The sequence below is a fragment of the Lepidochelys kempii genome, chromosome 27 (genome assembly GCF_965140285.1).
Source record: "Lepidochelys kempii isolate rLepKem1 chromosome 27, rLepKem1.hap1, whole genome shotgun sequence".
In the NCBI taxonomy this organism is placed as follows: Eukaryota; Metazoa; Chordata; order Testudines; family Cheloniidae; genus Lepidochelys; species Lepidochelys kempii.
In genome coordinates, this window is record NC_136406.1 from 4,615,444 (window position 1) to 4,636,802 (window position 21,359).

At 48.0% G+C, this 21,359-nt stretch overlaps 1 protein-coding gene across 1 annotated transcript in view; it reads left to right on the forward strand.

Annotated features, from left to right (window-relative positions):
• The window catches only part of KIF18B (kinesin family member 18B), a 34,365-nt gene extending 13,340 nt beyond the window's left edge, over positions 1 to 21,025 (forward strand). The window contains exons 5-16 of the mRNA XM_073325697.1: positions 43 to 153; positions 5,648 to 5,845; positions 6,205 to 6,381; positions 6,922 to 6,996; positions 12,257 to 12,369; positions 12,878 to 13,013; positions 13,786 to 13,886; positions 15,230 to 15,435; positions 17,966 to 18,551; positions 19,600 to 19,710; positions 20,085 to 20,182; positions 20,919 to 21,025. Of these exons, the coding sequence (XP_073181798.1) occupies positions 43 to 153; positions 5,648 to 5,845; positions 6,205 to 6,381; positions 6,922 to 6,996; positions 12,257 to 12,369; positions 12,878 to 13,013; positions 13,786 to 13,886; positions 15,230 to 15,435; positions 17,966 to 18,551; positions 19,600 to 19,710; positions 20,085 to 20,182; positions 20,919 to 21,025 (2,019 nt within the window). The remainder of the gene's footprint in view (positions 1 to 42; positions 154 to 5,647; positions 5,846 to 6,204; positions 6,382 to 6,921; positions 6,997 to 12,256; positions 12,370 to 12,877; positions 13,014 to 13,785; positions 13,887 to 15,229; positions 15,436 to 17,965; positions 18,552 to 19,599; positions 19,711 to 20,084; positions 20,183 to 20,918) is intronic.
• The last annotated feature ends 334 nt before the right edge of the window (positions 21,026 to 21,359 follow it).

The window sequence follows — 21,359 nt, forward strand, 5'->3', positions numbered from 1 at the left end:
GCACTGTATGATACTAATCTTTCTCTCTGTGTTCCTTTCCAGCCAAAATCAGCAGAGCAGCTCCTGGAGATGCTGGCAAGTGGGAACAGAAACCGCACACAGCACCCCACAGATGCCAATGCTACTTCCTCACGCTCCCACGCCGTCTTCCAGGCAAGTAGCAGCAGCAACATCTGCGAGGATGTTCTCAGGACTCTCATCTTCAGGCTTCTGTGCCTAAATTGAGCCAAATGAAGAAACAGGAAGAAATCTCCTGCTGGCTTGGAGTGCAGGGTCTCCAGTTATTACTTCTGTTCAGTATGTTAAGCAGGAGGATTATGTCTTCCTCTGAAGAATCTGGCAATAGCTACTGTCAGACAGAATACTGGGTTGGACCACTGGTTTGTTCTTGCAACTATAGCAGACTAGCCCTGGTATGGGGCTGTATCCCCAGGGCTTCCTCCCTGGAGACGCTATCTTCCTGCGGCCCTCCCCAGGCTCAGTCCCTACTCAGTGCCCACAGCCAGCCAGGAACTCCTTCATTGCTCCCTCAGTCCCTGCTAGCAAACTAGCTTTGGGTCAGTCCTAGCAGCCAGTCAAGAGCCTCTCGCTCCCTCAGTCCCTGTCCACACTGAGCCGTCTGTGGCCCTGCTGCTCTTCCAGGCAGCCAGGCCTGCAGTCCTGTCTTCTCCAGCTCCAAGCAGCAACTGCCCTGTCTCTGGCTCTGTAGCTCCTTTTTATAGGGTTCACTCTAGCCTGCTTGGAGGACCTCTCCACTGCTCCTTACCTGGGATGAGTGTGGCAGGACCCCGAGTCCTCCATGAGGGGGCCTCTGGGCCTAGTCCACCCCATCACACCTCCTCTCCTACTGGTTGCTTCTGCCTTTCACTTAGGCTGGCAACTATAATGTGCAGGGAGAGGAACTGGCTCAGAGTAGCTCTGTGCAGGGAGGCGGGGCTGATTGTTAGTCCTGCTCTTTAAGAACATAAGAAGGGCTGTCCATCTAGCATTGTGTGAAGAAGTACTTCCTTTTGTTTGTTTTAAACCCATTGCCTGTTAATTTTATCAGGTGACAACCTCTCTCCCTCCCCCCCCCCCCCCCGCTTGTATTATGTGAAGGGGGTAAATAACACTTTCCTATTCACTTTCTCCACACCATTTATGATGATATAGACCTCTATAATGCCACCTTTAGTAATCTATCTTCTAAATTGAACAGTCCCAGTCTTTTAATCTCTCCTAATATGGGAGCTGTTCCATCCCCCTAACTATTTTTGTTGCTCTTCTCTGCACCTTTTCCAATTCTAGTATCTTTTTAGAGATGAGGCAATCAGAACTGCCCACGGTATTCAAGGTGTGGGCGTACCATGGGTTTATATAGCAGCACTAAGAGATTGTCTGTCGTATGATCTATCCCTTTCCTAAGGTTCCTAGCATTCTGTTCGTTTTTTTTGACTGCCACTGCACACTGGGCAGATATTTTCAGAGAACTATCCACGATGACTCCAAGATCTGTTGCTTGAGTAGTAACAGTTAATTTAGAACCCATCATTTTGTATCTAGCGTTGGGATTATTTTCTTCAATGTACATTACTTGGTTTTTATCAACACTGAATTTTCATTTGCCATTTTGTCACCCCGTCACACAGTTTAGTGAAATCTCTTTGTAACTCTTCACAGTCATCTTTGGATTTAGCTTGAGTAATTTTGCATCATCTTCAGATTTTGCCATGTCACTGTTCCTCCCCTTTTTCTAGATCATTTATGAATATGTTGAACAGCACAGTTCCCAGCACAGATCCTTGGGGGGGGGGCCACTATTTACTGCTCTCTGTTGTGAAAACTGGACATTTAGTCCTACCCTTTGTTTCCTATCTTTTAACCAATTATTGACTCATGAGAGGACCTTCCCTCTTATCTCAGGACTGCTTAGTTTGCTTAAGAGCCTTTGGTGCGGGATGTTGTCAAAGGCTTTCTAAAAGTTCAAGTGCGCTATATCTACTGGTCACTCTTGTCCACGTGCTTATTGACACCCTCAAGGAATTCTAAAAATTGGTGAGGCATGATTTCCCTTTATAAAAGCCATGTTGACTCTTCTCCAACATATCATGTTAATCTACATGTCTGATAATTCCATTCTTTACTATAGTTTCAACCAGTTTGCCTCGTCCTGAAGTTAGGTTTAGTGGCCTGTAATTGTCAAGATTGCTGCTGGAGCCTCTTTTAAAAATCTCCTTCCTTAGAAGTTTTTAAGGTCAGGCTTGACAAAGCCCTGGCTGGGATGATTTAATTGGGGATTGGTCCTGCTTTGAGCAGGGGGTTGGACTAGATGACCTCCTGAGGTCCCTTCCAACCCTGATATTCTATGATTCTATGAAATTGGCATCACATTAGCTACTCTCCAGTCATCTGGTACAGAGGATGATTTAAGTGATAGGTTACATACCACAGGTAGTAGTTTTGCAATTTCATATTTGAGTTCCTTCAGAACTCCTGGGGGAATCCCATCTGGTCCTGGTGACTTACTACTCTTTAATTTCTCAATTTGTTCCAAAACCACCTCTACTGACACTTCAATCTGGGACAATTCCTCAGATTTGTCACCTAAAAAGAATGGATCGGGTGTAGGGAATCTCCCACACATCCTGTGCAGTGAAGACCAATGCAAAGAATTGCTTTAGCTTCTCCACAACAGCCTGGTCTTCCTTAGCCCCTCAGTCATTCCGTGGCTTTGCTGACCGTTCAGCAGGCTTCCGGCTTCTGATATATTTAAAAAGTAACAGCGATTTTTTTGAGAGGTTTCAGAGTAACAGCCGTGTTAGTCTGTATTCGCAAAAAGAAAAGGAGGACTTGTGGCACCTTAGAGACTAACCAATTTATTTGAGCATGAGCTTTCGTGAGCTACAGCTCACTTCATCGGATGCATACCGTGGAATGCACGGTATGCATCCGATGAAGTGAGCTGTAGCTCACGAAAGCTCATGCTCAAATAAATTGGTTAGTCTCTAAGGTGCCACAAGTCCTCCTTTTCTTTTAGCGATTTTTTTCTGTGTCATTTGCTGGTTGCTCTTCAAATTCTGTCTTGACCTGCCCTATTATACTTGACCTGACACAGTTTATGCTCCTTTCTCTTTTCCACACTAGGATTTGACTTCTAATTTTTAAAGGATGCCTTTTTGCCTCTCACCCCCTCTTCTACTCTGCTCTTAAGCCATGGAGGCATATTTTTGGTCTCTTACTGTTTTTTTGGTTTATTTTTTTGTTTTTGTTTTTAATTTGGGATGTACATTTAATATGACCCTCTATTATTGTGCTTTTTAATAATCTCCACGCTGTTTGCAGGCATGTGAGTTGTGACTGTTTCTTTTAATTTCTATTTAACTAGCTACCTTATTTTTGTGCCGTTCCTGTGGTGGGTTTCTTTGGCATTTTCATCCCACAAGGATGTTACATTTAATTACATTAAATTAAACCACTATTATTGAGCAGTTCAGCTATATCCACCTCTTTGACCAGATCCTGTGCTCCACTTAGGACTAAATCAATAACTGTCTCTCCCATTGTGGGTTCCAGGACAAATTGCTCCAAGAAGCAGTCGTTTTATGTGTCGAGAAGTTTTATCCCTGCATCCCTTCCTGAAGTGACATACCCAGTTAATATCAAGATAGTTGAAATCCCCAGTTATTGCATTTTCTGCCTTTGTAGCCTCTCTAGTCTCCCTCAGCATTTCACAATCATGGTCACCATCCTTGTCAGGTAGCAGGTCGGATATTCCTGCCTCTATGCTCTCCTTTAACCCATGTAAGGCTGCCGGCTCACTGGGACAGCCATTGCTCAGAGAGAGCTAGGGAGGTGAGGAAGGGGAGTAGTTGAGGCTTTGTGTGGGAATGAAAGGGAGAGAGTAGTTGAGAGCAGGGTTTGCTTCAGATCATGAGAACAGCCAGACTGGGTCAGACCAGTGATCCACCTAGCCCAGTATCCTGTCTTTCAGCTGGTGCCGGATGCTTCAGAGGGAACAATCAGAACAGGGCAGTTTATCAAGTGATCCATCCCCTGTTGTCCAGTCCCAACTCCTAGCAGGCAGAGGTTTAAGGACACCCAGAGCATGGAGTTCTGTCCCTGACCACCTTGGCTAACAAGCATTGATGGACCTGTCTTCCATGACCTTATCTAGTTTTTTTTAATCCAGCTATAGTATATCAAGTATCTATAAACTCCCTTAATGGGTCAGAGCCCCACAAATCTCATTACTTATGGGCCAACAAATGGCAATGACTTTCAGTGACAGAGCCAGAGGGTGAAGCTGTCCGAGAAATGAGAAGCCATGTGTTTGCAACCCTGGCTGAGCTCCCCCTTGTGGATGCTTACCAGGTTGCTTTTGGGATGCAACTACTAGATCCTACATAGAGTGTTTGGGTCTGGACAGAGTCTAGTCACTGTCTCAAGGTCTGGGCTTCCAGGCACTTTCAGGATGCAGATCCTCTGTCTAGCACCCCTTCCTGAGATATACGATTCTGCAATCGAACTACTGCTGGCCTGCCCAGTAGCAAATGCATGCTTCCCCAAAGTTCCTCCAAAGCTATGGACCCTCTGGATTGCTATTTCACCCTTCGGAGACTACATGACAGTTAAAACAAGGGACGCACAGACTCAGCAAAGGAATTTCTCAACCAGTCATTCTTCACTGATAGACAAAGCACAAGAGAGATACAAATCTACAGAATATAATAAACATCTGCACATCAAACCCTCCTTCCAGCATCCTCACCACTCTGAGAGCCCTTTGGGGTTTGGTCAGTCCTTCCAAAGTCCCAGGACCCTCCCCTCCTGCACAGCCTTGTTATCTTGTTCTGGTCAGTCAGAGAGCCCTTGGTAAGAGCAGAACTTGTCCTTTTATACAGCTCCAGTCCCCTCTGTCAGGTGCCACTGCCCCCCAATCAACTTCAAGTCCCTTGTCCGGTGTGTCATTGCTTGTTTACAGCCCATCTACAGTTCAGACTGGGGACACTGGTCCCCTTGATAAGCCCACCACCCAAGGGACAGTTTATTGTTCTGGGACACTTCCATTTGAATGGAAGACTTTCCAGGTTAGTGACTCTTGATTGCTCTCTTGTTAACCCACTGCTAGTGGTCGCAGTCTCTGCTAATACCTTCTAGATATCCCAGTCCAATAAAAGGGTAAAAGGCAAAAGCGAAGGTGCAGTACAAGTTACAATCAAAATGGAGTTTGCAGACTGATACAGACATACCCATGCCAACCTGTCATATCCTGTATCCATTACAAGTTCTCCTCCCACGACCTGAGACCAATCAGAGTTGGCCTTATGGCCTGCGAGATCCTAGAACTGAGTGTGGGGAAGACTGGGCAGTGTTTTCTCTCCGCTAGCCCCTCAGCCGGGGGAAGATAGTTGACCTGTAGCTTGGCAACATGGCACAGTAGATCAGTGAGTGGAGAGGAAACACAGGCTCTTGCTGTCATTGCTTGTGGTGATGGCTAGTCCTGCAGTGAATCTCTTGCCTAGTGGCCTTATCAGACCCCAAGAGAGGTCATGTTCAGTTCTCTGCTGTCCCCTACGATAAGACGTTGCCTGCTGACTGGGCTGAGCAGGTCATGAGGCCTCGCCTTATCTTTCCTCACGAGCCTTATCTTTTCTTCCTGTCCTTGCAGATCTTTGTGAAGCAGCAGGACCGTGTCGTTGGCATCACTCAGGACCTGCAGGTGGCCAAGATGAGCCTGATTGACCTGGCAGGCTCGGAGCGAGCATCAACCACCAACACAAAGGGAGAGCGGCTCCGAGAGGGTGCCAACATCAACCGTTCACTGCTGGCCCTGATTAATGTCATCAACGCCCTGGCTGATGCAAAGGTAATGCCCCTGCTCCACCCTTCCACAATACACCCTCCTCGGAAAACCACCTTGCATTCCTGCAGTACAAAGGGCAGGGGGGTTAAAAGGACACTTGACATAAGGTATTTCCTTGTCTGAGAAACCTAAGGAACTCTCTGCTGCAGGATATTGACACATCTAGCTCAGGAAGACTTCATAGGATTAGGAATAGCATCTGACATTAACTGTGGTAAAACACAGCTGGACCAACTGCCTCTTCATGCTCTTGCTTCCTAGCCTAGGTTTATGGGAATGAGTCTGAGCATTAGGATATCCGCATGCTAGGATTCTTAGAGATACCTGACAACTGAGGTGGGTCCCCTGATCTCTCCAAACAGAGCAGGAAGTCCCACATCCCATACAGGGACAGTAAGCTCACACGCCTGCTGAAGGACTCTCTTGGGGGCAACTGCCGGACCATCATGATTGCTGCCATCAGCCCATCTGCACTCGCCTATGAGGACACCTACAACACGCTCAAGTATGCCAATCGGGCCAAGGAGATCAAACTGTCGGTGGGTCCCACACATCTGTGTACAGACCTCTATCTCTATGGTGCTGCTGTGTTGAGAGGCTGTTGGCAAGTGGGCTGGGGCAAAAGCTGGCTCCGTGAGGTTCATCACCTACCATAGTGCCTCTGGATAATTAAAGGGGTCTTAGTTCAGTTAACCCACTGGTAGACATTCATTTAGATCTCTGAACTATCTAGTCCACGTATCTATGCCTGATCTGGGGACAAGCCCAGCTAGAGTTGCTGATGGTGATGCAGCTCAGTCTGGAGGAGATGTGAGCATTGGCTAAAGCCAAGCGTCACTTCATGGGCCGGCATTAGTGACTATGAAAGGGAGCTTCTCCCTTCAGAATTGTCCCTTCGAGGTGTTTCCTACATCACAGGGGTATCCCAGCAGCGCTGCTTAACCTAACCCATAGAGTAACTGGGACCCAGCAACAGGACTCACTGGCCTCTCAGTTCTCTTGCACAGAGCCAGGGCTATTCCACCTCTGTTCCTTTAACCCTCTCTCTCCTCCTTCCCCACCCCCTTTCCACCCTGCAGCTGAAGAGTAACATGCTCAGCCTGGACTGCCACATCACTAAATACGCAGCTATCTGTGAGCAGCTGAAAGCAGAGGTGAGATGCCTGACAGGGGGCTGGTGAATGGTTCTGTCTGTAGCCCTTGCCAGAGACCAGCACTGCTCTGGGATTGTAAGTACCATGAGTTCTGTGATAGGCTCAGAGCATTGGCTATGCTGCCGGAGAACTGCTTAGCCCAGTTAGTGGGCAGTGTCTTACGTTAAGGAAGAGCAGAGGACTGGAATGGACTCTTCTAGGGCTGCAATGAGAGCTCTGCTGCTGGACATATCCAGGGGCCCAGGTATTCTGGGATCCTGCAGCCGTTGCTCAAGAACCCGGTAATGAATTCCTCTCTGCCTTGTTTGTGAAGAGAGCATCCCAAAGGTGAATGGCATATAACTGCTGTAGCCCTGCCTCCCCTAATCTGCAGCAGGACAGCCAGAAACAATGGCACTGAAGTGTGAACTGCCCAATTGATCCCCAAAGCTCCTAGTGTCCCCAGCCAGCTGCCAGAATCTCCACATTCCCCCTTACCTCTTCTACAAGGCAAATGGTCAATAAACCTGCAACACCCTGAAAAACTTGGAGGCAAAGTAAGACTGTAAGGCTTACAACTGAGTGTGCCAATCTCGGGTCAGACTGTCAGAAAACTCGTGGCGTGTTCTGTAATTAGATTTCACCAAGCCAGTAACAAATGTGTGCTCCTAGATCACCATACCAGTCTGACCATGGAGCCACAGACAGCCCCCTTAGGCTCTCCAGCCCCTCTTTACTATCCAGACAAATTGAACTTTGTGACGAAAGGCTATTAACACCACAAATCACCTCATATTAGGTTACTGCCAACCCCAAGGGGTCAGTTACTTACCCTGGGTCAATGGATACCCGATCTCACACCAAAGACAACGCTGACAGCCCGTTTCTCTAGTAAACTCTCTAAAGCTTTATTAGCTAAGAAAAAAAATTAGAGTTATTGAGAGGTTAAAGCAGGTAAAATGCATTCACAGGGAGTCGGTTTGTAAGTCCAATATGATAGCAGAGATGAAGTGAGCTGCTAGATTTCAATAAGTCTCTCAGCGTTACACAGAATAACTGTGGGGAATCTTTGTCCACTTGTTCAATATTCCACTCTATTAGAATCCAAAACAGTTCAAAGATGCAGGATCATAGAATATCAATGTTGAAAGGGACCTCAGGAGGTCATCTAGTCCAACCCCCTGCTCAAAGCAGGACCAATCCCCAATTTTTGCCCCAGATCCCTAAATGGCCCACTCAGGGATTGAACTCATAACCCTAGGTTTAGCAGGCCAATGCTCAAACCACTGAGCTATCCCTCCCCCCTAAGGAGGAAGATCATTTCCTTGAACCAGTATTTATAGATTCTTGCTCACAGAAAATTAGCTGACTGCTTCTGTATCCATTGTTGAACACAACGACTCTTGCTTTGAAGTTAGCCTTCTACTTTTTGCATTCACAAGTAATGTAGTTGCAGTGACATACATCATGCAATTGCCTGCCACTACAGTCTAATAGGGATAGAGAAGTGAAAACAATACAAGTATCACTCATTAGTTTTCATGCAGTTTACACACCACGTAAATTCTCACTAACATACACTTTTGATCTAGGGTTAATTAAGTAAGGGGTATACCTAATGTAATGCAATAGTAAACAACAGGTTATAGGTAAGTGAAGACAATAATAGTGCTTGGGGTGTGCTCTAGACCGCCGGGATCTAATCTGGATATGGATAGAGCCCTTTTTAAAGTTTTTAATAAAGTAAATAGTAATGGAAACTGTGTGATCATGGGAGACTTTAACTTCCCAGATACAGACTGGAGGACGAGTGCTAGTAATAATAATAGGGCTCAGATTTTCCTAGATGCGATAGCTGATGGATTCCTTCATCAAGTAGTTGCTGAACCGACTAGAGGGGATGCCATTTTAGATTTGGTTTTGGTGAGTAGTGAGGACCTCATAGAAGAAATGGTTGTAGGGGATAATCTTGGTTCAAGTGATCATGAGCTAATTCAGTTCAAACTGAACAGAAGGATAAACAAAAATAAATCTGCAACTAGGGTTTTTGATTTCAAAAGGGCTGACTTTCAAAAATTAAGGAAATTAGTTAGGGAAGTGGATTGGACTGAAGAATTTATGGATCTAAAGGTAGAGGAGGCCTGGGATTATTTTAAATCAAAGCTGCAGAAGCTATTGGAAGCCTGCATCCCAAGAAAGGGGAAAAAATTCATAGGCAGGAGTTGTAGACCAAGCTGGATGAGCAAGCATCTCAGAGAGGTGATTAAGAAAAAGCAGAAAGCCTACAGGGAGTGGAAGATGGGAGGGATCAGCAAGGAAAGTTACCTTATTGAGGTCAGAACATGTAGGTATAAAGTGAGAGAGGCTAAAAGTCACGTAGAGTTGGACCTTGCAAAGGGAATTAAAACCAATAGTCAAAGATTCTATACCATATAAATAAGAAGAAAACAAAGAAAGAAGAAGTGGGACCGCTAAACACTGAGGATGGAGTGGAGGTCAAGGATAATCTAGGCATGGCCCAACATCTAAACAAATACTTTGCCTCAGTCTTTAATAAGACTAAAGAGGATCTTAGGGATAATGGTAGCATGACAAATGGGAATGAGGATATGGAGGTAGATATTACCATATCTGAGGTAGAAGCGAAACTCAAACAGCTTAATGGGACTAAATCGGGGGGCCCAGATAATCTTCATCCAAGAATATTAAAGGAATTGGCACCTGAAATTGCAAGCCCATTAGCAAGAATTTTTAATGAATCTGTAAACTCAGGGGTTGTACCGTATGATTGGAGAATTGCTAACATAGTTCCTATTTTTAAGAAAGGGAAAATAAGGTGATCCGGGTAACTATAGGCCTGTTAGTTTGACATCTGCAGTATGCAAGGTCTTGGAAAAAATTTTGAAGGAGAAAGTAGTTAAGGACATTGAAGTCAATGGTAAATGGGACAAAATACAACAAGGTTTTACAAAAGGTAGATCGTGCCAAACCAACCTGATCTCCTCCTTTGAGAAAGTAACAGATTTTTTAGACAAAGGAAACGCAGTGGATCTAATTTACCTAGATTTCAGTAAGGCGTTTGATACTGTGCCACATGGGGAATTATTAGTTAAAGTGGAAAAGATGGGGATCAATATGAAAATTGAAAGGTGGATAAGGAATTGGTTAACAGGGAAACTACAGTGGGTCCTACTGAAAGGTGAACTGTCAGGCTGGAGGAAGGTTACCAGTGGAGTTCCTCAAGGATCGGTTTTGGGACCAATCTTATTTAATCTTTTTATTATTGACCTTGGCACAAACAGTGGGTGTGTGCTAATAAAGTTTGCGGATGATACAAAGCTGGGAGGTATTGCCAATTCAGAGAAGGACAGGGATATCATACAGGAGGATCTGGGTGACCTTGTAAACTGGAGTAATAGTAATAGGATGAAATTTAATAGTGAGAAGTGTAAGGTCATGCATTTAGGGATTAATAACAAGAATTTTAGTTATAAGCTGGGGATGCATCAATTAGAAGTAACGGAGAAGGACCTTGGAGTATTGGTTGATCATAGGATGACTATGAGCCGCCAATGTGATATTGCTGTGAAAAAAGCTAATGCGGTCTTGGGATGCATCAGGAGAGGTATTTCCAGTAGGGATAAGGAGGTTTTAGTACCGTTATACAAGGCACTGGTGAGACCTCACCTGGAATACTGTGTGCAGTTCTGGTCTCCCATGTTTAAGAAGGATGAATTCAAACTGGAACAGGTACAGAGAAGGGCTACTAGGATGATCCGAGGAATGGAAAACTTGTCTTATGAAAGGAGACTCAAGGAGCTTGGCTTGTTTAGCCTAACTAAAAGAAGGTTGAGGGGAGATATGATTGCTCTCTATAAATATATCAGAGGGATAAATACCGGAGAGGGTCAGGAATTATTTAAGCTCAGTACCAATGTGGACACAAGAACAAATGGATACAAACTGGTCACTGGGAAGTTTAGACTTGAAATTAGACGAAGGTTTCTAACCATCAGAGGAGTGAAGTTTTGGAATAGCCTTCCAAGGGAAGCAGTGGGGCAAAAGATCTATCTGGCTTTAAGATTAAACTCAATAAGTTTATGGAGGAGATGGTAAGGTGGGATAACACGATTTTGGTAATTAAATATTCATGGTAAATAGGCCTAATGACCTGTGATGGGATGTTAGATGGGGTGGGATCTGAGTTACCCAGGAAAGAATTTTCTGTAGTATCTGGCTGGTGAATCTTGCTCATATGCTCAGGGGTTAGCTGATCGCCATATTTGGGGTTGGGAAGGAATTTTCCTCCAGGGCAGATTGGAAGAGGCCCTGGAGGTTTTTCGCCTTCCTCTGTAGCATGGGGCACGGGTCACTTGCTGGAGGATTCTCTGCTCCTTGAAGTCTTTAAACCATGATTTGAGGACTTCAATAGCTCAGACACAGGTGAGAGGTTTTTTGCAGGAGTGGTGGGTGAAATTCTGTGGCCTGCGTTGTGCAGGAGGTCAGACTAGATGATCATAATGGTCCCTTCTGACCTTAGTATCTATGAATCTATAAACATCAGCATTTTGCTACTTTTCATGAATTTAGAGCAAATGTAATTAGGGGGCATATGCCATGTAAATGCAATGTGATAACTTCCCCCTTTGTGAATTGGCTTGAACACACAATGACCTTTTAGCATTTCTTTGCTATCCACACACCAGTGAATTGTCCTATTGCTCCAGCCTGAGCTGGCAATCTGCTAGACAGATAACAACACTGACAGATGTCAGGGCAGAATAAGACTGAACTGAATGTCGAACCAACACAGGGGCTAGTGCAGAGGCTGGATTCTGGTAACTACCTCCTTGGAACACTTGGACCTGAAGGTGCTGCACAGTCTGCAATCTGATACAGAATCCAGGGAGGTTGGCAGACTGCTTGGGGGAATAAAGGGCAGGTGCCTGGCCGCTCTCCAAGGACTCCAAGTGTCATGGGTGGGGGCTGGGGAGGGGTCTCCTGGAAATGCACAAACTTCTCCTGACTGCCGTTTCTGGAGTGGAGTATGACTACAGGCTCATGAGCAAGTGGCGGACATGCTTGGGGACTGTTATGTGGTGTCCCTTGCTGCTTAGGGGTTCAAGTGCAGGAGGAACACCACAAGTCCTAAGTGTCAAGATCTCTCCCGCAATGCATAGGCTGCTGCTCTCAGAAGGGAGGTGTAGCTTTGTGGAATTGCCAGCGAATGCCATGAAAGGATGGGGAAATCGGATCTACATGGGTTGAATTTCCCTTGCAGGTGGCAAATCTGCGAGAGAAGCTCCAAACTTATGAGAGAAACACCCAGGATCCAGACCACCAGGTTCCAGCTCCTCAGACACAGTCTAGCCCTTGGCAGGTGGAGCTGCTCAGGTACATTTTGTTGACCATCAAATCTTGTCCTTCCAAGAGCCTGACCAGTGCTGAATGCTATATCCTATCTCCCAGGCTTCCCCCATCAAGGATTTTTAGGGTTCATTTTACTCTTGATTGTGTCTGAAAGCAGAGCTGATTGGAATGCAGCCACACCTGTTGACTCGCTAAGCACATGGTCATGTCAGTCGTACACTCCTGCCTATGATGAAGCCATAGTCTGTCCACCGGTGCTTCCCAGAGCCCGGATGGGCAGAGTGACTCACTGACGAGTGAGAGGGAAGGTGGTCCACGAAGGCCTTTTGCCAGACTAAGCACAGAACAAGACTTGCAAAATCTGACTGTAAAAGAAAGTTCTCCATGAGGGTCTCCATCTCTGACCACCCCAGAGAAGCCTGTAAGTGGTGGCAGCAAACACTGTAGCTTTCCACCCAAATCTGCTCTGGCAACTGCTCCTAAAGAACTTGTCTCCGTGTTGTTATTGCTGCTTCTTCCTCTATTGCTACAGGTCAGCACAGGCTGCACAGGAGGGGTCTCCAGATCATGAAGTCCCTGAGAAGGGTAACCAGGAAATGGTGATACAGCAGCAGGAGCTGAAAGGGAGACCATCCTTTCAGCAACAGGACCTGGGAGCAGTGGAACAGGTGAGAGAAGGGGCTGGTTGGCAGAGGAGCGCTTGGGCAGGTTTGGAGACTTGGAGAGAATGAGACAGCAGCAGGGTGAGGGGAAGAGTAGGATAGGTGAGGGTGACCCTGAGGTGTTGAGACACTGATGAGGAATAGCAGGGTTATGGCAATATCTGTGGAGGAGAGAGAGAGTTTGGAGGGTGAGCAGCGGAGGGGGGGAGTAGAGAAGCTGGGAAGGTGAGCCTTGGAAGATGAGCATTATCCTGGGGAAAGGATAAGAGGCTGCTCCAAAGCTGCACTCAGCCCCACAGGATCACGGCTCTGCAGAACACCTCGCTGATGGCCGTCCCCACGGCACCTTGTTCTGTGCCTTAAGACAAGGGTCCAGCTGAGGAGCTCTCCACTGCATAATGCAGTACAAGGTCTCATGGCTCAGTGAGCAGTGAACATGTGATGTGCAGTGCAGTCCACTAGTCTCTCATGCTGCTTGGTTCTGTTGTAAAGTACAAGGACAGCCCCATCTACGTGACACATGTTACTGTCTGGGGGGCCAGTTACAGCTTGTGCTGAAGCTGTGTCCTCTGCTCTACAGTAAACTCTCTCTCTCCTCCATTAAACCTGTGCCAGGTGAGAGTGGCAGGAGCTGGCAAAACTGAGCAAAAGCATTCACAGAATCATAGAATCTCAGGGTTGGAAGGGACCTCAGGAGGTCATCTAGTCCAACCCCCTGCTCAAAGCAGGACCAATCCCCAACTAACTAACGTACGTTCCGTCCTTGTGATCAATTCAGACGCCAGAGAAGGAACTTCATGACTATGCCACAGATCTTCAGCAGACAACCAATAAACCAAGCTCTCTGCTCCAGGGACTGCCCCGGGATCAGACCCAGAGGTGAGTGTTCCCTCACCACCTCCCCCACTGCTGCCCCCACATACGTGCACATAGGAAAAAGGGACGTGCTCCTTCCTGTGGCAAGATGAACTGTGCGGCAGTACTGTGCCCAGGCTGAAAGAACCAGTGCAGTCTGCAGGGTGCTTGTGCTCCTCATGGTGATTGTGAAGGGGCAGGAGCAGTTAATAGGGATATAGGGCCTCTGTAGTTACCTGTCCTATAAAGGCAGCACCTACCATAGCCCACTGGAAACTGATCATATGGGATACCCCTCCCTGATCCTAATGGGTGATCTCTGTAAAATGCTCCAGGGGGAGACAAAACCAAGGCCTGGCCAATGAGCCATCTGCTGGGGAGATTTCTTTTTTTCCTGTGCCAAAGCTGCCATAGGAGGTCATGGTGTCTAGGAACAACAATGGTCCAGCCCAAGTAATTTATGTACTAAGGTACTAGTGGTAGCAAAGTAACTGCCCTTTCTCCATGAATCCCAATAATATGGAGTCTGCCAACAAAGCAGAGTCAGAATTCCCAGTGTGGCAAATGGTATGTGAACCTGAACTTCAGACTGGTAGAATTCACCTCCAGAAGCTCTCCTTATGTCCTGGGCTTCTACAGGTTGTGGCCTGGGGTGGGTCCATGACCCAGTCTGCTGGGATCTCTGCCCCAAGTCTCTTGCCAGAATGGATCCCTTGGGAAAGTTACTCTTCAGGAGGAGCCCTGGGGAAGGGGGGTGTTTAACTTTAAAACCTGGCAAAGTCTCACTGCCAGCCTGGCCAAGAACCAGAGGTGCCAAAAGCCCAGCCCAGCGTCCCAATGCCTGCGATACCAGCTCTGGAATCAAAGGATGACTACAGAGTTGACAACCTGCAGTTTCTGTTGCTGGTGAACCCATCAAGCAGCAATTCCTTCTCTGCTATTGCAGTCTTAAAATAGTCTGACCAGATCTTACCACCTTGGATTGGGCTCCACTGCCCGATCCATTTACAGCTGAGGTGCAGACTTCGGACTGGCAGCAAGCTGCAACACCGCTGTATTGTAAAGTTTGGCCATCCCTTGCACTAACAGTCTGTGCTCTTGTGCGACCCTAAGAGGACACCTGGAATTGAACAGGCTTGTCTGGGTGCTTCCTGGAACCAATGCAGGTAGGTGGTATGTGGGAGTGAGGTGCTGGTGATGTAACCTAGGTGCCCAGAAGACCTAGGCTGAAGTCACGATTTTCAGCTAACTGGTTCTTGGGACCAGGTTCTCACCTGGCATGGGAGGCATGCTACACTGTGCTAGACTATTGGAGACAGTGTTCACCTGCTCCAGCGAAACGCACATTACGGCCCTTTCTATCCCAGGCTGGTACTTGCTGTCCTGCGTGTTGCACAAAGGCAGTACTCTCTGTTGAAGGCTGCCAACCTCCTAACCCCTGACATGGTCTCAGAGTTTGAGGAACTGGAATACCTGGTGCAAAGAGAAACCGGTAGGAGTCGAGAGCCAGCTGGGACTCTGGGCGGATCCGAGGTGACCCCAGCCCAAGAGGAGCAGCAGCACTCGGATAATGGTGAGCTTGTGTGGGTGTGGTCTCCAGAACAGCTGGGCCTCAACCCCTACTTTCTGCTGTCCCCCCAGGATTTGAAGTATATGCATGAGTGACAGGGCAGAGGAGCCTGGAAGGCTCTGTTCAGTGGCTCACACTTTGGGGTTGTCACTACTGTCCTCCCTCCCAATGGGAGTGGCTGCCTGCCTTGGAGCCTTCCCTGCAGCCCAAACTCCCTAGCAGGCTAGAGCAAAGCTGGGTGCCGCATATGTAGCCCCTGGCTACATGGAGCATTAACTTGGCATCTGGGATCCAACTTAAACGCACTTTGAGGACAAAGGCAACTTGAGGGTGGGTGGGCAACTGAGTGGATACAGCACTGGGGACCCTAGGACTAGGTGCGGTGGCAGAGCCTCTGCCCCCCGCTAAGTGCCTCTGTTTAAAATCAACCTCAGTTAAAAGAACAGGAGGACTCGTGGCACCTTAGAGACTAACCCATTTACGTGAGCGTAAGCTTTCGTGAGCTACAGCTCACTTCATCGGCTGCATGCAGTGGAAAATACAGTGGGGAGATTTATATACACAGAGAACATGAAACAATGCCCCCCAGCCTGAAGGAAATACTCACCAGCAACCACACAACAAAACCACTAACCCAGCAACCTATCCTTGCAACAAAGCCCGTTGCCAACGGTGTCCACATATCTATTCAGGGGACACCATCACAGGGCCTAATAACATCAGCCACACTATCAGAGGCTCGTTCACCTGCACATCCACCAGTGTGATATATGCCATCATGTGCCAGCAATGCCCCTCTGCCATGTACATTGGGCAAACTGGACAGTCTCTACGTAAAAGAATAAATGGACACAAATTAGACGTCAAGAATTATAACATTCATAAACCAGTTGGAGAACACTTCAATCTCTCTGGTCACTCCATTACAGACCTAAAAGTGGCAATTCTTCAACAAAAAAACTTCAGAAACAGACTCCAACGAGAGACTGCTGAATTGGAATTAGTTTGCAAACTGGATACAATTAACTTAGGCTTGAATAGAGACTGGGAGTGGATGTGTCACTACACAAAGTAAAACTATTTCCCCATGTTTATTACCCCACCACACACACGTTCTTGTCAACTGCTGGAAATGGCCCACCTTGATTATCACTACAAAAGGTTTCCCCTCCCCCAGCTCTCCTCCTGGTAATAGCTCACCTTAAGTGATCACTCTCCTTACAGTATGTATGGTAACACCCACTGTTTCATGTTCTCTGTATATATAAATCTCCCCACTTATTTTCCACTGCATGCGCCCAATGAAGTGAGCTCACAAAAGCTTATGCCCAAATAAATTTGTTAGTCTCTAAGGTGCCACAAGTCCTCCTTTTCTTTTTGTGGATACAGACTACACAGCTGCTACTCTGAAACCTCAGTTAAATCATTTCAGCTCTGAGCAGATGAGCTCGGAGTGCAGGTCATGGCATTGGTCACACTTGGTTCATGTTTGAAGGCTTTCTCTATAACTAATAAGGCCCAGGGGCATTATTTGTTTCAAACAAACCAACCTGTAGATCCTGCAGTGCAATTATACACAAGTTTTAAAAATTTGGATGTGGCCATTTATATGGCAGTTTAATCACATTCACAGAAGCCTGGGCATAGCCGCAGTAAGCCATCTCCCAGCACTGTATAGCTGAGGCTCTACAAGGCTCCTCTCTGTATACAATAGGTCAGTATTTCCTGGGTTTACAGATCAGGGAAGTGAGGCTTAGAGACTTTACAGGGTTTATTTTTAATTATATGTTTAGACTTCAGTGCTCTTGGTGCGTGCACAAAACTCAACCCATTGACACCGGAGCTGCTGGCTACCCCTCGCCCCAAAACCTGGGGAAGCAGCATACATAGAAGGGCCTAGGTATCTGTCTCTCGTAGATACTGCTGCCCTTCTCCAGAGGCACCTGCCATGTAAAATCAGTAGCAATGTCAAAGTGCCTAATGGACTTCAGAGTCTCAGGGACTTCTCCCTTTTCAAGGGAAAAACTCTGCTCTGGGCAGATAAGGCTTTTTGTTTGTTCTTTTAGACTTGTTCTCTTGAGGTTGACTTGTTCCAGGATAATGTTTACTACTTTATTGTTTTGGTTGGCTTGGGTAAAAGGGGTGCCATGCCTGGCCTCTGGATTGTGGGGAGGGGAGACAGCAAATGTGAACCTCTAGTTCCCCTCCCTGAGAACAGCCTGCTAGCAGCCCCCTTCCGTGTAAATCAGAGGGCTGGTTTTACACATCAAGCTCAAGCCCACCAGGCAGTGACAGATGCCTTAGAATCACTGAGGAGTTGGGCATCATCTCTCTGTGAGCCAGAAAGAGAACCCAGAAGACCTAACTCCTAACATCTATGACTATGCCAGCATGGCCTTTCTTACCTGCTTCGGGTTGGGGCATGCACTGCTTGGTGACTGCCCCAGGTGTCTGGTCTGGACGGGCTGGCACTTAAGAGGATAAGGGGAGATGTGGCTATATCTCTTAACACTCTACTTACCTACTCTCCTAGTGGTGCCATTCACTGCCGGGCTGCAGGGTGCACCTGCCACAGAATGTGCTGCCCCAATGACAAGGTCTGTGACACGGTCCTTGCAGGAGCTTGCGTTGGTCCCTAGTCCCTCATCCAAGACTCCCAGCCTGCCAGCGAAGAAGAGGAGGAGATCGGAAATGAGCAGCCCATCCAAAACAGGAACTTCTGCCACGCCAAAACGGCAGGCAAAGCGCCAGCGGAAATCCTCCCTTCCTAGCCGGCGAAGGGGCTCCGCAAATGAATCAACTGCTCCTCCAGTGACAATCAGTCACAGCACCCCCATTGTTAAGGGAGCTAAACCTTCTCAACTAGTGCCTTATTGCATCCCAAAACCCTGCCCATCAACAGTCACCAAAAGCCGGGTCCCCCTGACAACATCTGCTGCCCAAAACTGCTGCACTCCAGCTACGCTGACCTTCCGAGACCTGAATATAACTTTTGACCTTGCTGAGGACAGCTGTTCATCTGGTGTGGACGATCCTGTGAAATTCAGTGCCCCGGAATTCCCTGGCTGGGAGAACGTCCAGTGCATCTTAAAAAAGTCTGAAGTTTCCTTCATGCCCAGGTTAGTACTGCTGGGACTCCTATCTACCAGTTCCACTGTAACCTGCTCACTGTGCAGCACTGGCTTTGGATAGGGAATTGGGCTGGTGAATTTCATTCTGCCTTCTAGTCAGTTTCATTTTCTGGTTCATCTGTACTAGTAGGATGTTCTTGTGGCTTTGAGTCAAAATGCTACAAGGGAATTCTTTCTCTGAGACTCATAAGCCCCAAAACTAGCAGTCAGATATATGAACAAACACCAGTCTAACCTTGCACATGCATTGTTTATGTAGAATTGGAAAGTGTTTGAAAAATCCATTCTTCCTTGTCTTTTCTTGTCAATATTCAAGAGGAATCGCTTCTTCAGATAGCGTGTCCAGCTCTAAAGACTTGTTAGAATCCAGCAGTACCTCACTTCTCCTCTGAATGCTGTCGTAAAGCACTTAGCAAATGCTGATAAATGAATGATGAGACTGTTCCATTGTACCACCTTTATTTTGACTCCTGCCTGCTGCTGCATTTCAAAAATGACTGGTTTGAGCTGAGTTATATAAACCGAATGTGTATTAGTCTGTAAATGCTGGCTGGGAATGTGCTTGGTGACAAAGTAGATACTCCAGAATACCCTTTATATAAGAATTGGTGGGGAAACTGCGGCACAGTGGGGTAGTGACTTGCCCAAGGTCACCTTGCAAGCCAGTAGCAGAGCCAGGAATAGCGCCCAGGAGGCCTGACTTCAGTCTCCTACTCAAATCTATAGACGCTGCGGCCTTGCTTGTAACTTTAGTTATAAAGGTTTGCATTTCATCCATCTAGCTGGTGAGTGAGACCCCAATTCCCTGACTGTTTATGGAGTTAACCCCTCGGTAGTCTCAGTTAATGTCCCATTTCTCCCTGGTGTAGCCCATAGGGCTAGCTTGCCTTTATTATGTTCACTGCTTTGCCTTCATTGTAGGAACTCTTCTATATTTACAATGGCAGTGAAAGTCCAGAGGAGATGGGCCTGAGATTCTGCCTAGGAGAGAGTGTTTCAGTGCACACGTGATAACTTGTTATCTGATTGGATTCAGAGCCGCCGTGCCCGTGTTCACCATGAAGGGCCCCTCCGTCCCGCCTGGCAGCATCCCGAAGCTATCCTCGGTCTCTAAAGCAATGGGACAGAAGAGAAAGCGTTCTATGAGGTAAGAGCTCGCTGGAGGCAGCCAGCCCAAGACCAGATCACCAGCTAGTGGATTGCGTGAGGTCCATATCCTCCCTCTCTGGTTCCCCAGCAGCTGTCCAGGGAAGCCCATGGAGAAGCAACTGTCTGAGGGACCACTGGAGCATGCAGTTCTTGTGCTTCCCTTCTGAGCCTGAGTGCTCTCCCTCTCCTGTAACAGGCCTTCTCTCCCCAGTGCTGAGGCAGGTGAAATGGCTGCAGGATTGATCTTGAGGGGCTGAGGGGGATGAAGGTAAATGTTGCCCCAGAGCCTAGGTGTGACTGACGCTGTTCAGGAGCCCTGCCTGTGGGAGCTGGGATTGAAATGTCGCTAATTGCCCTTGCCTTCCATTTCAGCACTGCCTCCCGCTCGCTGGGTGGGCTGCGGAGCCAGAGCCGAATTGCCAGGCTCCAGAGCAGCACTGTGAAGTCCCTGCAGACCCCAAGTATCCCAGGTAACCCTTTCTCTTCTTAGTGCTTGGCTAGACAGACTGAGGAAGGAGGGCCCCCAGTCTGGGCCTTCCTGCTTGGGAATATACTGTGGGAGCAACCCCTGGGCTCAGGCAGGTGCTAGGCCTGGCCTTGGCTAGTACAGGTGCCAGATGAACCTCCCCTGCTACATCTGAGCAGTGGCCCTTCTACTCAAGGGTGGGGTACAGGGAACAGCTGCCTGAGATGCCAGTGTTGCGGTGACTATGACAACTTATGCAAATCCTTGTGTTTCCCCATTGTGTCCCGGCAGCCCACCCTGGGGTGCCTGTACTCATCCCCCACTGCCATCTGCTCCCAAGAGTATGCTCAGCCCAGGGTGCAAAGAGTGCCCAGCCTCACTGAATCCCCACCCTGCCCCCATCGGTCAAAGACCAGCACACATGCGCCCTTGGGGGCTGGACTGGCCGGGAGGCGGGTGGAAACCTGGCTCAGAAGATCCTTTCCTCCTCCTGTGCCGAGCGGTGGGTCTGGTACTACCCCTTGAGCTTTCGTGCCTGTGTAGCACAAGGGGAGGAGGGCAGCGAGTCTACAAAGGAAGGGTGTGGGGCCTCCTAGTGGGAGAAGGGGGTGGGAAGTGGGCTCCATTGTAGAAGTGTGGGCTCGCTGCCAGCCTGGGACACTCCAAGGGCTACAGGTGCCAGCGATCCTGCCCAGTGGTGCTCAGGCCTATGCTTTTATTTCCCGTGTTTTCACCTCCAGAGCCTCCTTCCTGCCCTCTGGGCAAGAGCAGCAGAGAAGATCTCCAAGCCGTTGGTGGAAAAATGCTGGCTGCACCCGGATCCCGGGCCATGAAGCTTTTCTGCTGAAGTGTCCTTGGAGGGACATCAATGCAGGGGCCGTTTTAGCTTAGCGCTGCCGGCCAGACAAGGCCTGGGACAAGGCCGGCATCTAGTGGATCTAACCCTGGAGCATGGACCTCTTCCCCCTCTCCTCATGTACAGACTGGGGTCAAACCTCCCTTCTGTGGCAGGGTTCCCTGAGGGGGGAGCTGTCCCCTTGTCCTGAGCTGCCACTCCCTGGCGTTTGGGCAGCACTCCCATGAGTGCCAGTCTCCTCAGGGCTTTCCTGATCCTGCTGCCTCTCTTGGCAGTGAAGCAATGAAAGGAAGAAGGCAGCGCTGCTCCTACTGTCTCCTCACCC